Source organism: Talpa europaea (assembly GCF_964194135.1).
Source record: "Talpa europaea genome assembly, chromosome: 5".
NCBI classification, from domain to species: Eukaryota; Metazoa; Chordata; class Mammalia; order Eulipotyphla; family Talpidae; genus Talpa; species Talpa europaea.
The window spans coordinates 106802107-106816075 of record NC_140071.1 but is presented as its reverse complement, the minus strand read 5'-3'; the positions used below and the strand labels follow the sequence as shown (position 1 = coordinate 106816075).

Sequence of the window (13969 nt, the reverse complement as noted above, 5' to 3'; positions counted from 1 at the left end):
ATGGTGAATCCTCTCACCCTCCTGCGCCACAGGCCTGTACCCCAACTCTTGTATAAATAAAATAAATCTTAAAAAAAATCTGTCACACTGATGAATGAATGAATGAGTGAATGATATCTCCACAATGACAAGTATTCAGAGAGGGAATATGTTGATGAATACTGAGTTAATGCAGTACATGATTAGCCACATGACATTAAAACAACCAACCAAAATGAAAATATTTAAATTATTTTTAGTGAGCATCTAATAAAGAGATTTTACTATTCATAAGCTCTTATTGATTAAAAAACAAAGTTTTCATTTATTTCAGTTTAAAGAAATGAGGCCAAATGGCAGACTGACAAAATATTTTTGTTAAGTTGGTTAAAAACTATTAAGTGATGTAAATTAAGTATCCATCAGACATGTATTGATAGAAATAGTTCCTTGATGACATATTCTTAAATTTTGTATATTTTGATATAAAAGTGAAACCCATTTTAGCCTCATTTCCTAGAGTGTAATTGCATATGTTATAAAAAATAATTAGTAATACAACCTATCTTTGTGCCAATTTTTATAAAAATACGATATATTCATTTTATCATGTTAAAGAACTGTCAATTTGTAAAGCATAGTTTCAAGATCGTATAGCATTCTTGAGTAAGGAAAATACACAAAGTTGATCTGATGACTTTTAAATTTTATTTATAATGCTTGCATACATTCAAGAGTCTTAAAAACATTTTGAAACATCTAACCTTTGTGAAATGGAGAAAAAATTACATAAAATCATAGTAAATTTATATTTGATCTTTTCAAGCTGACCTTTAAACTATTTTAATCCAATGTTCATAATTTTTGTATATACATATTATTCCTTCAATCTTTAAAGTGTATGCTTTAGATAGAAGTTACTGACACTCTTTTTTACCAATATTCTAAATATAATTATGTGAAATCATCATGAGATTTTGTTATTCAATAATACTGACATATGCTGTAGGAATTCTAAAGAAACCTATAGAGTATACAAGTTTTTATAGTTTACATTAAAAACAAACATCCATTCCACCTTTTACTCTCCCACCTTCAAAAAAAAGTAAGCTCTCAAACTTGAGTGCTCAAATAGTTCTTATCATTAAATAAACCTCATGCATATTTAAATTGCGTGCAAATTCCTCATATGACAGTGGATCTCTTCTAAAAAATGATTTGGGAATACCTTGTTGAGGAGTGTTTAACATTTAATACCTAGGGTGAGAGTCTGGAGGGCAGTAGAAAGGAGTTATTTTTTGACTCTTGGCATCTCAGGAGTTCTATAACATATACGGCTGCATGTCACATTAACATATAAAATTAAGTTTTGGAACCCTCCAAAGCATCATTAAAACAAGTCTCAGCAAGTTACACAAGTAAAGTGCAGCTGAGACTGGCATTCAAGCAGTTGTTCAGCCTTACTAACAATGCATTGTAGGAAGACTTTTCTTTCGGTATCATCTTCTGTACCTGCTCCAGATGCACAATTTTAACCCATCAGATAGTCAATAAATATGTTATTCTGAACATAATGTATGTCTCCTACCTTCTGGAACTAAAATTTTTTCTGAATGGGAAAGAAACATTTTCTTCATTTTGCTTCAAATCACATTTTTTAATTTATGAATACAAGAACTGGGGTGTAGGCTAGAGGATGTGCAGGGTGAGAAGACTCACCAGAGACAGAGTGGGGATGCAGAACAGGAGGATCTACTGAAATACACTGCTGAGGGGAGCAGCGGTGAGTCAGGAGAGGTCTGCTGTGCCATCTGAGGGTTTGCTCCCTGGATGGGGATGGAACTCATGCTGCAGTGGCTGGAGATAGCTTGGTAGTGATCAGACTGTAACCCCTGCACCACCTGGAGACCCTCAAATTACAATTTTTTTAAAGCTTTATTTATTTATTTATTTATACAAGCACTGGGTACAGTCAGAAGTGTGGGAGGGTGAGAAAATTCACTAGAGCCAGAGCAGGGAAAAGAACAGGCAGACTGACTGAAATACACTGCTGAGAGGAGCAGCTGGCGTGGCAGGAGAGGTCTACAAGCCATGTGGGACACTTGCTGGCGGCCAGGGATCGAACGGGAGCTGCAGAGGCTGCAGGCAGCTTCGCAGCAAGTGCTCAACAGTTGCACCACTAGGGGAGGCCCTCAAATTACAGTTTTAATAAGTTTTGATAGCACTGTACTAAAACTATATTATTTTTAATAGAGAAATCATTTCCTAGTCATTTATACTCATTTTCTTCTAGACAGCATTGTTTTGTTTTTAAGTAGTAGTGGTAGACATGATTAATTATACTACATGTAGACATTATTAATATTCACTAATATTCATTTAAAAATCCTAGAGGATGCTTAGCATATAAATGTAACAATGACATTAAGATAATTTAAAAATCAATCCATTTCCCTCCATGATTATCCTAAAAATTTGGGTAACACATGCTTGATGATATTAAAACTAATTTAAAAATGTGTAAATTTGGATATTTGAAATTTCCATGATACATGAGATAGTAAATAATAATATTTCTGTATGGGAGGATGTGCCAAAGAATAATTTAGTTTTTGGGTGTAAATTCAGGATGTGATAATAAATTAGAAGTAAGAATGTCAAGCCTTTCACAGTACCAGGCAATGCATGGAATCAGTAATTTACTAAATGACACTCTGATGATAAAAAAGATGAGTGAATGGGTTAGCCAAAGGGGACTGTAGATCCCTGTTCAACAACAGCTTATAAAATGGTCAGATTTTTCCACCTCTTTTGCTTATAAACACTGAGCACTTTTTTCATCCTGATTCTAAATAGTTGGGAGAGGGGTACAATGGTGAGAGGAGTACCTTTGCATTTGATTTCTTGAAGAGAATAGTCTCCTGTTAAGAAATGGACATTTTATATTATTCCTATATTTTCCAGAATGATTAAGAAATATTTGCCTATGCTTTATATAAAAATACTCATAAGGTAACAAGTTACAGCAAAAATTAGAATATTTATGCATATGTGTATGAGTGTGTGTGTTTGTATACTTTGCTTATGGAAAATAAAAATTATTTTTATGGTAAACCTCTTTCAAAGCAATATATGCCATATATTTCTCCATATATGCACAGTGTTATATTCTGACATAATAATGACCTCAAACATTGCATAAGTATTGTATTTATATATTAACTGTTGGAATCTTGAAAAGAATAAATTACAACTTTTTTGGAAATATTTTTGCTTTTCACTTAAGTGTTATCTTCAATTGAACAAAGATAGTATTATTAAAAGTTTAGTCAACTCAACCACATAAAGAAGTATATGGATATTAATTTATTAACATATCTAATAAAACTGTCTAAGATTCTTTTTTTGAGACAACGTGCTTTAGTAAGAATGTAAATAAATATGCATTAAAATGGGAGATTGAGCATTTAGGCTGTCATGTTAGCAGGATCTTAAGACATTCATATATCCCTTATTTTTATAGGAGGGTGCTGGGATTTTCAATTCTTTATAGAGATTTTGGTGATACAAGAAATGCAACTGATGCTTATTATTTAGAGAAAATCCTCAAATGTACTTCTCAAGGAAAATGATACACTTTCTTTGGAAATTGGAATGGAATGATAATTATATGAGACAAAATTATAGCACAGCTGGTAGGTTCTTATCTTACCTTCTATAAAGGTTACTAACCATCCTGTACTAATGGCAATGTGTGGAGCTTACATTTCTTATTTTATGTTTTATGTACATTTTTTATTTACATATTCTAAAAAAACCCTTATTGAATAACACCTTCCAAAATAGTATAGCACATATGAATTTGTAAATATTCCATTATGAAATTCTTCAGTTCCTATTAGATTTAACAATAATAGGAAAACCTGAACAATTTCAAATGCATCAAAAAACTGATAAATTATAGAATTTTCAGGGTTAAAGTAAACTTTATTGACTTAGAGTTTTGGTATAATAATTGTCACAAAGTAGGACATGTAAGGATTATGTCTACCTGTTTTCAAAAAAAATTGTTCAGTGCTAGCAAAGGTAATTTTCTATTATTTTTTAAACCACTTCTTGGACATGACCACTAAATTTCTCAATAAGAATAGGTCCACTTAAATATCTCTTAGACTCTGAATTTCCATGGATAGTATAAAAAGGAATTTCAGAGTCATTCAGAACTATATTTTACCTAGCAAGTCTTCAATTGGAATTTAATATATTTTATATATTGCAGACAAGCTTCACATATGCATGGTACAAGGACTTTATATAAATGAAAGTCTAGGATTAATATTATAGGCCATGATTTTATTCTATAAGCTGTTTCCCAAAATGTATAAATGGGAATAGTACTCTACATAGTTCCCTGGCAGAAAACTCATAAAGATAAGGGAAATAATCTCTGTTAAGTATATTTGAAAATAAAAATCTGCTTCAAATTTCAAGATATTCTCAGTAAAATAGAGAAAAAAATGATAGTAAATTGAAAAATTAAGATAATAGTTAATGTTTGAATAAAGTTTCATGATCATTTTGGTTGAAAAAATTTGTTTTAATATTTGTGTTATGAGAGAAACTAGAGTTTATCCTTTAATATGCTTATTAAAAAATATTTAAAATGAAAAAAAGCAAGTTTCTAAAACGAGGTTGATTTTATAAAAATCACAGAGAAATGAAGAGAATATGAATTGCACCTCTCTATTTTCATAATAATAATGAAGTTTGTCTTGCCATTTGAACACCTCAGAAGTAGTAAATGTCATAAAAACATTGAAAAAATGAAAACTAATGATGAAGAAAAAAGCCTGATAGAAGTTTGAATTTAAGAAATGTAAGCAAAAGCTACCTTGGGAAAAAGGTATCTTTCACATGGATATATAATAAAAATTAAGTCATGAATATACATTTTTAAGTGTAACCACAAATGAATATCAAGGGATAAATGATGACATTGTTTTAGAAACTGTACACATTAATATCTTAAAACAATCAATTCATAACTAAGTAGTCATAAACATATTTTTTTCTTGTGCAATGAGACAATAATTAGTGTGTTAAACCAGCTGTAATGGCATGAAGTCAAAGATCAGTGATAAAACATATCTGTGCTGAAAATGTAGCAGTCATAGGGATAGGGTAATTAAAACTTAGGCATCTGGATTTTATTCAGAAATATTACAAATGTATCTTTTATCACTGTGTAAATTGCAGTCAAACCAAGAAGACTATTTAAAATATTAATATTATATTTGTAGGTAAGTATGTATAGATTTCTTAATAAAGTAGACAACTAGAGTGATGAAAATAATTTGAGATCAAAGGTGGCAACAGGTAATTAGCAGTTATATTTTATAAATGACACACCATTCATTTGAACAAGAGTGGAACATGGTTTTCTGGTGGGAAATAGAGTGCCACTCAAAAATTCAGGAGCTTGCAGAAGTTTAAATACAGTTGAACTGCAGAATCTATATCAATAGTATTGAAATTATGCTTTCAGACCAATAGATTTTCACAAGGTATAACAAGTTGTCCCTAAAAACCAGTGTATTTATACTTCATCCTATCTCTTAATTTCCATTATTTATTTTTATTTTTTATTTTGTGTACCTTAATCTAAATATATAGTGTCTTTAACTGAAAGCACATAAACAGTTGAAATTATAACATGGAGAATCATAAGGCATAGCAATAAAAATATTTTTAGCTACCATCCTTGCCCAGTAATAACCTTGGGCAAATTTCTTACTGTCCAATTTTATGTAATCTCAATTAAAGTTGCTTCTTTTTTTAATTTATTTTTTAACTAAGAATATATTTTTAAAAATTCTGACTCCTTCATAAATCTCTCCATGAAAACTTGACCTTTTTTATGGGTATCTAAGCACATTTGTGGCTAATCATTTTTTGCACACATGCAAAAATATGCATCCACACACAAACACACTCACTACCCCGCAATTACTAATTATTTAAAGAAAGATATTAGGAAAAATTTTTGATAACTCAGGTTTCCTGGTGCTCTTTGAAGGAAGTATCCTGCCTCCCCATTTTTTCTTGTTGCTTTTTTTTTTTTTTTTTTTTGATTTTTAACAAATTCTTAAAACCAACTACACAAAATTCGGTACTTCATAACTTCATAACAAAATTTCTCAGTGATCTTGATCTGAAGTCTTGTCACCTAACTTTGTGTATATAATCATACCAACATTTCTTAATTATCACATAAATTATTTTCAAAGAATATTCAATCATCATTTGTGAATAGACACATTTGTAATAATAGAGAAGAGCTCAGACATTTTGAAATCTTTTAATTTCATTATTTCCCCCTTTTTGAAATACCATTCATGAATATATGTATGATAGGTTTTGCCCATAAAATATAATACCTATACACTAAACGTGCCTATACAGAGGAAAATAATACTACTTATTTTAAAAAGCAAATATTTAAAATCTGGTCAAAGCTACATTTTGCCAATACTCTTTCTAAGCTATGGCAATGAGTAATCTTTGAGGTATACTTTAAGTTAGGCCTGGCATGTCATGTCTTTTATTTATTTATTTATTGATCTATCTATCTATCTATCTATCTATCTATCTATCTATCTATCTATCTATCTATTTATTTATTTATTTATTTATTTATACTAGCACTGGGTACAGTCAGAAGCGCAGGAGGGTAAGAGAATTCACCAGAGTCAGAGCAGGTATCAGAACAGACAGAAGGACCGAAGTACACTGCTGAGGGGAGCAGCGGGCACGGCAGGAGAGGTCTGCACGCCATGTGGGACCCTTGCTGGCGGCCGGGGATCGAACTGGTGCTGTGGAGGCTGCGGGCAGCTTTGCAACCCAGGGTTCAACCCCTGTGCCACCGGGGAGGCCCATGTCAGTCTCTTTTCATTCTAAATGCAAACTCTTACTGCTACAAAGGTTTATTTCTTAAAATAATTACATTCAAGAGCTAAGTCAATGGCAAGTCAATGATCATTTTTTAGTTTTTCACAGAACAGTAAAAAAATATCAGGGTACAAAGCTGTGTATTTTATACTTTCGTCATTGCCAGATTTCCATTTTTATTTGGGTTGTGAGTGAAGCCCCGTTCATCTAAGAATTTTTTGAGTAATATAAATAATTTGGAATAAATATATGCTTATAAGTTAACTTTTTTTAAGATTTATTTATTTATGCATACAAGAGCTGGATATAGGCCAGAGGTATGCGTGTGGAGGGGAGGGAGTGGTTGAGAGGATTCACCAGAGACAGTGGGAAGCAGAACAGATGGATCTACTGAAATACACTGCTGAGAGGAGCAGTGGGTAGCAGGCAAGACAAGAGAGGTCTGCTGAGCCATGTGGGTCACCTCCCTGACTGGGCATCGAACTCTTGCTGCAGTGGCTGTGGATAGCTTCATATAACCCCTTGTGCCACCAGGGAGACCCCTGTATATTAACTTTAAAACTTTTTTTTTAAATAATTTTTTTAAAGCATTGAGGAAAAGATCTCTGAATTATTTTAACCTTTGTTTACTCTTTCTTCTTAGAAGATCATAGATAACCATTCCACCATTGCTTGAGTCTGCACATGCATGTACACTCATTCACACCATATTTTTGAATAAACAAGTATTAATTTACACCTAGAGAATAAAAATAACAATTTAAAATGCCCAAGGATACTCCATAATTCTCTAAAGTGCATTTAAGAATATCTTTTCTTGGCAAATTTTGACAACAAATAAGTCAACATAAAAGTGAAGAAATTTAGACTCTTTAATATAAAAAGAACTTAACTTTTTATAAGGTAGCTCACTATCATGTTGTAATCCCTCTAAATTTTTTAACACAGTTTTCTGTTATGTTCTAGTCTACATTTTTATAGGTGCATACACATATGCATATGTTTGTATATGTATATATGCATATACATATATTTAGGATTTACATTTATAAATAATTCAGCATTTGTAAATACCCCATTTCATCACTGATCCCAAAATTGTGTATCTTTTTCACTTTGCTGTTATCAAATTAGGAATACCATTATTAATATGTGAAATAATTCAAGTTTAAAAAAATTAAGTAACTGTTTGCAATTACATGTGGTTCTGTCCTCCAATACACCTGTATCCACAATGAATATGAAAAGAGAATATTCCAGTCATGTTATGGTCATTATATGGTTCCAACAGACAGAAAAGGTGACTTCATCTCAACATAAGTAGTATTCTACTTCCATGTATGATATGGTTTAATCTTAATGGAACAACAAAAACTGGGACATGCTAAACATAAACAGATACTTCAATTTTACAACTTTCTGGTTTAAATCAGGACCACCATTAAAGCCTTGGAGGTATGAATGCTTAACAGAGGATTGATGTGCTACATGTATATTTTATTGGAAATCATCATGGGATCACTTATGATTCCCCTATGGGAATTGGTTTCATCCTACTCTTCTGATAAGGTATAACCAGTGAACTAACTGGTAAAATGTTCACAAATGGAAAAAAAAAAAAGGAATGCTGACAGTAATACAGATAGGTGGGACATCACATAGGCGTGAACGTGGGAGGGGAACACTAACCATATTAGGCTTGGATGGGCAACAGCGCACAGGGAAGAAGCCCTCCCACAGCCACATTCGCAGCAACTGAAAAGCAAACAAGAGAGCCCAAGATAAGGAAGAGATCCTACTCCCTCAAAATAGTATAAGAAACTATGAATTTAGACAGGTGTCTGCTTTGCTTTCAAAATCAAAAATCCCTAAATCCATACAATTAATGTTTTTCCACAACGCCTTTAAATAAAGAAGCATTTTTATGGATTGAAGATATAAAGAGCTACATTGAATAGCTATTTTTATTCTATTTAAAATGCTTATTCAGAAGGAAATATAATGAGCTAATGCATTTGATTATGTAATTAATCTAGACATACAAATAAAGATGTAAGCCCATTTAAATATATATTTTTCTCAGAAAGTTGCAATATTTATATTTGGAAGACATTCTCAATAATTCTTTAAATATGTTTTGCATTGAAACTACAAATTTAGGAGGAGAATAATGGCTTGTTTCGATTTACTGATTCTTATGTCAGTGGCATTATTTATCATAGAATATTGACTATGTTATGCTTACGTGACATGACTTCTTCAATTACTTAAGGAAGACTACAGTTTAAATTAGCATGTTCATAGTTTAAAAATGCATTTTAAATATATATTACAGAGCTATTGTTATGTAAAAAAATCACACTATATATATTATACAAGCATTTTTCTGGATATTGCAACCTGAAGATTCTTTTATGTTTTCTATATATTAGTAGTAAAAAAATTCCAGAAATTACCAAGTAAATTGTATTTTAAAGTGATAGAAACCATATAAATTGATGGTAGAATATAACATAAAAGTATCTCATGCTTCAATGCATCTTCCATTTTTTTATGAATAGCAATTACATTATTTCAAAAGAACTATGGAATGAGCTCAGTAATGATACCATATACCAGCAAGCCAGGGCTTTTGTCCAAAATCTGTTTAATTACTTAAAATGTATCTATTTTATTTTATATCAAACAAGGAGAGGAAATTAAGATACACACATCTAACAAATTTTGAAATGCTAGTGAAGGCAGACAAATATTTCCAAATTAAATTCCAATGGATCTTTTTCAAAGGAAAGGTAGGCAATGCTCCATATATTTTCTTTGGAAACTGATGATGCTAAAATTTTTAGTACTACAGTGTCTGAATAATCAGTCACTAAAATAGGATACTAGTAAAATAAAATGGGCTACTATAACATTTATTTCCAGTATGAATATTCATTGTAATATATTTTAAAGAATATGCCAAATAATTATTTTCACTGAATAGATAATGAAAGACAAAACTGTAGTACAAATATTTAAAGAGTAGGTAAAACACCTGTAACATACTTAAATATTTCTTTAAAATTACTTTTATGTCTTAATGTCTTAAAATAGTTACTGAATTCTTACATAAATTAGCTTTCCTCTATTTCTGTTTGTATCATCGCTCAATTAGGGGTTGGCAAACTACAACCCATGGGCCAAATCTAGTCTAACACTTATTTTCTAACAGTATTGTTGAAACACAGCCATAATCATCACTTTTTTTTTTATGGTTTCTTTAATGTTATTATAGCAGAGTTGAGTAATTGTGAATGAATGTATGTCCTGCAAAGCCTATATTTATTATCTGACCACTTTAAAAAAAGTTTGCTTTCCTCTTTTCTTTTCTTATATTGTAGGTTTCTTGAGATGAGGATACTTCCTTGATTTATTTATTTATTTTTTTTTTACTGACAGTTATCTCTGGCTTCTTTATTCTGCTTTATTCTGAAGGAATTTAGTACATGGTAACATCAGCCCAAATTGGTGGTGCAACAATGGGAAATTCAAAACAATATGTACTTTGTGCCATATTCAGAAACAAATACTTAAGTATTTAAAGTCTAAGTATAAAAATAAAACAGTGAATTACTAGGAGGTACATAACAGGATGTATTTATTATTAGATATTACAGTTCTATACATCATATAAAATCTTAAGCCAAAAAAAGGTGAGGCTTATAAAAGATTTGACTGTCTAAAATTTATTTTTTTTATTTTTTTTATTTATTTTTTTATAAATAATAAATTTTATTTTTATATTCCCCATACAATTGCAGCCCCCCCCATTCTGACCCCAATCCCTCCCCTCCCGCCCCCGCCCCCCTAAAAGTGTCTCTGGTTCATAGTTTTTTGTTGATTTTGATTTTCACTTTCTTATAGTTAATCATTTTCCTGGTCCCTTATTTAAGTTTTCTAGATTCCTGCTATGAGTGAGACCATCCGGTATTTTTCTTTTTCTTTTTGGCTTATTTCGATGGCCAACAGGTATATGAAAAAATGTTCAACATCACTTGTAATCAGGGAAATGCAAATCAAAACTACCATGAGATACCATCTTACACCAGTGAGAATGGCACATATTAAAAAAACTAGCAACAACAAATGTTGGCGAGGGTGTGGAAAAAAAGGAACTCTTCTGCACTGTTGGTGGGAGTGTAAACTGGTCCAACCACTGTGGAGAGCTGTGTGGAGATTTCTGGACCTACTAAACATAGAGCTTCCATATGATCCAGCAATTCCACTCCTAGGTATTTACCCAAAGGACACAGAAACATCAATTCCAAAGAACACCTGCACCCCTATGTTTATAGCAGCACTGTTTACAATAGCTAAGCTTTGGAAACAGCCCAAATGCCCAAAAATAGATGACTGGATCAAGAAATTGTGGTACATATATACCATGGAATATTACTCAGCATTCAAAAAAGATAAACACATGCCATTTGCAGCAACATGGATGGCGCTGGAAGGGATCATGCTCAGCGAAATAAGCCAAAAACTTCCTTGATTTATTTTATTCCTAGTAGTTTAAACAAAAGGAATAACACATTAAAAACAGTCAATGTATTACTGTAACTGTTATTAATAGTACAAATTATCTTAATTATTTATTTTTATTAATATTTTTATTAAAGTAACATTGGTTTACAATACTGTATATGATTCAGAAATATTTTAATTAAATTTAATTAAAATATGAAATCACATAAAATAAAATACTTGTATTTCTATTTCTTGAGTCATTGCTTTAGATTTTGTAGTGATACTTCCTCTGACTTGTTCTAAGATGACATAAGTAAATTACCTTAGATAACTTAAATTCTTTATGTTTCAATTTGATAGTTATAAAATTAAAACAAAAGCAGCTCTCTTTCCAAGATCATTCACCTGTGACTATGCAGGTGCCTCTCTTTTTTCTAATAAACCTGTATTAGATTAGATTTGCCACATCATATATTTTGGGATAAAAGTGATAGCTATTATTCTTAGTAATATAATCAAAGTAATAGAATAGATTCTCATTATCTCAGAGGAATTTATTCTTTTCATGATCTATATAATATTACCATATTAACTATTTGCATTTATAACTAAATAACTAATTACATTCAGAAAAAAGCATGTAAATGCAGAATGGCCAGTGTACCTAAAAAATTATTTCTGCAAAGTACATTTTTTGATGATTTAGTAAGTAGAGAAGAGTATATATTAATATGTTGTTAAGAAATTAAAACTGAATTTCCTTTTCTATGACTATATGAAAGGGAAAAGTAATCCCCCAAATAACTCTTTCAACTCTTTTTAAGTAAAATCTGATGCTGTCCCAGTAACATTCTGACACCAGGTGGTATAAGGAACATGTTATTTTTTTAATCAATAAAATGTTTGAAGAAGTATAGGTTGAAAATGCTTCCAAACCTCAGTGATAATTTGGAAATAGAAACGAAAATGTGCTAGAAATAGCAACCATCTAATTGACATGAGCTATATTTCAACACTCGCTACACCTGCATTTCTATCTGCTTTTAACACCTGGAAGTCTGTCAGTAAATGCATGTAGCTATAACAAGATCATTATTATCCAAATTTAAAATAGTTTAGCCCTTGCAGGCTTAATATCAAAAAACTGTTGGCCCTTGTTTTAACAAGATATTGGATTTGTCCTTTAGAAGATTAAAATATGATAACAGAAGCTTTCCAGACACAAAGAAGATTCAAACAAAATTATTTTAGCCAGGACTTATACAGAGTTGATCAATATATGTATAAAGTGTGTCAATGTAAGTAAGATAACCTCGGTCCAACTGAAACAAGGTGATTATACCTCTGGGGAAGAAATTCTCAAAGATACTTGATCAGAGAAGCAAGACTAAAGGTTGGATAAATGATGACTTAAATTAATAAGCAAGAGATCATACAAATGGATAAGAATAACATTGAGCTTTCAATAGATAAAAGAGATAAAAGCAGAAAGAGTATTTTCATAAAAGAAGTATTTTACATAGAACATATTTTCAACTTACTGATTAAAGACAAGGCTGTAAAATTTACACATTTTAAATAAAACTCCAAATTACTGTGCTCAGTGCTGAAGAAGACAGAGTGGAATGTGTGTCCTCAGCCTTGACAGACCACATTGAATAACGGTGTAAATACTTTATAAAACAATATTCCAAATCCTATTTAAAGGTGACTGTCTTCACCTTTAACACCATTGTGTAGCAAAATTGTTAAGATCAAACAAAGCATGGTCTTGGATGTGTCCATTACTAAATGCACAGCTTTGTGTAAACTCAGCATTGATGTAGGTGAAATAATAGACACTATACCACATTAGGTTGCTTTGAAGAATGAGTTTGATAATACATGTAAAGCTCTCTGCATTGTCCTGGGTTCACAGTCAGTACTTTAGAAGTTTTTTAACTGTTAAAATTATAATAATGTGGTCTTAGGGCAAAAGGTGGAGTATAGATAATATGAATGAGGATGGCCATTGATTTTAAACTAAATGACTAATGTATATTTTATAGTAAACAAAATATGTTTATGGAGTCATAATGCAATGAAAATTAATACGATACAATGTTATTCTTTTAAATTAGGTAAAAGCTAGTGTGCAGAAAAATAAAATAATTGCTAAAATTTATACCAACCCTCTATGAGCTATTGTTTATGTTACATTAGCTAGCATTACAGAACAATTTTAGTTTTCTCTGATTTCATTTTTGGTGATTATCCTGAGTAACTCTGAGAAGAATGCCAGCTCTACAACACATCCTCGGATTGACATGCACAATCCAATCACTAACCCCAAGCTGTAGTTTAGACAAACTGGAATATTCATTATTATTACAGTTGTTTTTTTTTTTTTTAACCAGATCGCTGCTTCATTCTAGTTTCTTATTCCTTCTCAAAGATTACTGGTGTCTCACTATTACTTGCGGGGATATTCTGCCAAATACTGACCTATTGAGCACAAGCCATTGGTAGTTAAGATTTGAAACATTAGTAGATC

General features: G+C 31.2%; 1 protein-coding gene across 10 annotated transcripts in view; it reads right to left on the bottom strand.

Annotated features, from left to right (window-relative positions):
- The window catches only part of EPHA5 (EPH receptor A5), a gene marked incomplete at both ends in the record, with an annotated part of 318509 nt that overhangs the window by 42296 nt on the left and 262244 nt on the right, over positions 1 to 13969 (bottom strand). For 5 of the 10 annotated variants that reach the window (XM_084234099.1, XM_084234101.1, XM_084234104.1 and 2 more), the window contains one exon: positions 8617 to 8682. The exons of the other annotated variants lie outside the window; for them this stretch is intronic. In XM_084234099.1, the coding sequence (XP_084090225.1) occupies positions 8617 to 8682 (66 nt within the window). The remainder of the gene's footprint in view (positions 1 to 8616; positions 8683 to 13969) is intronic. 10 annotated transcript variants of the gene reach the window in all.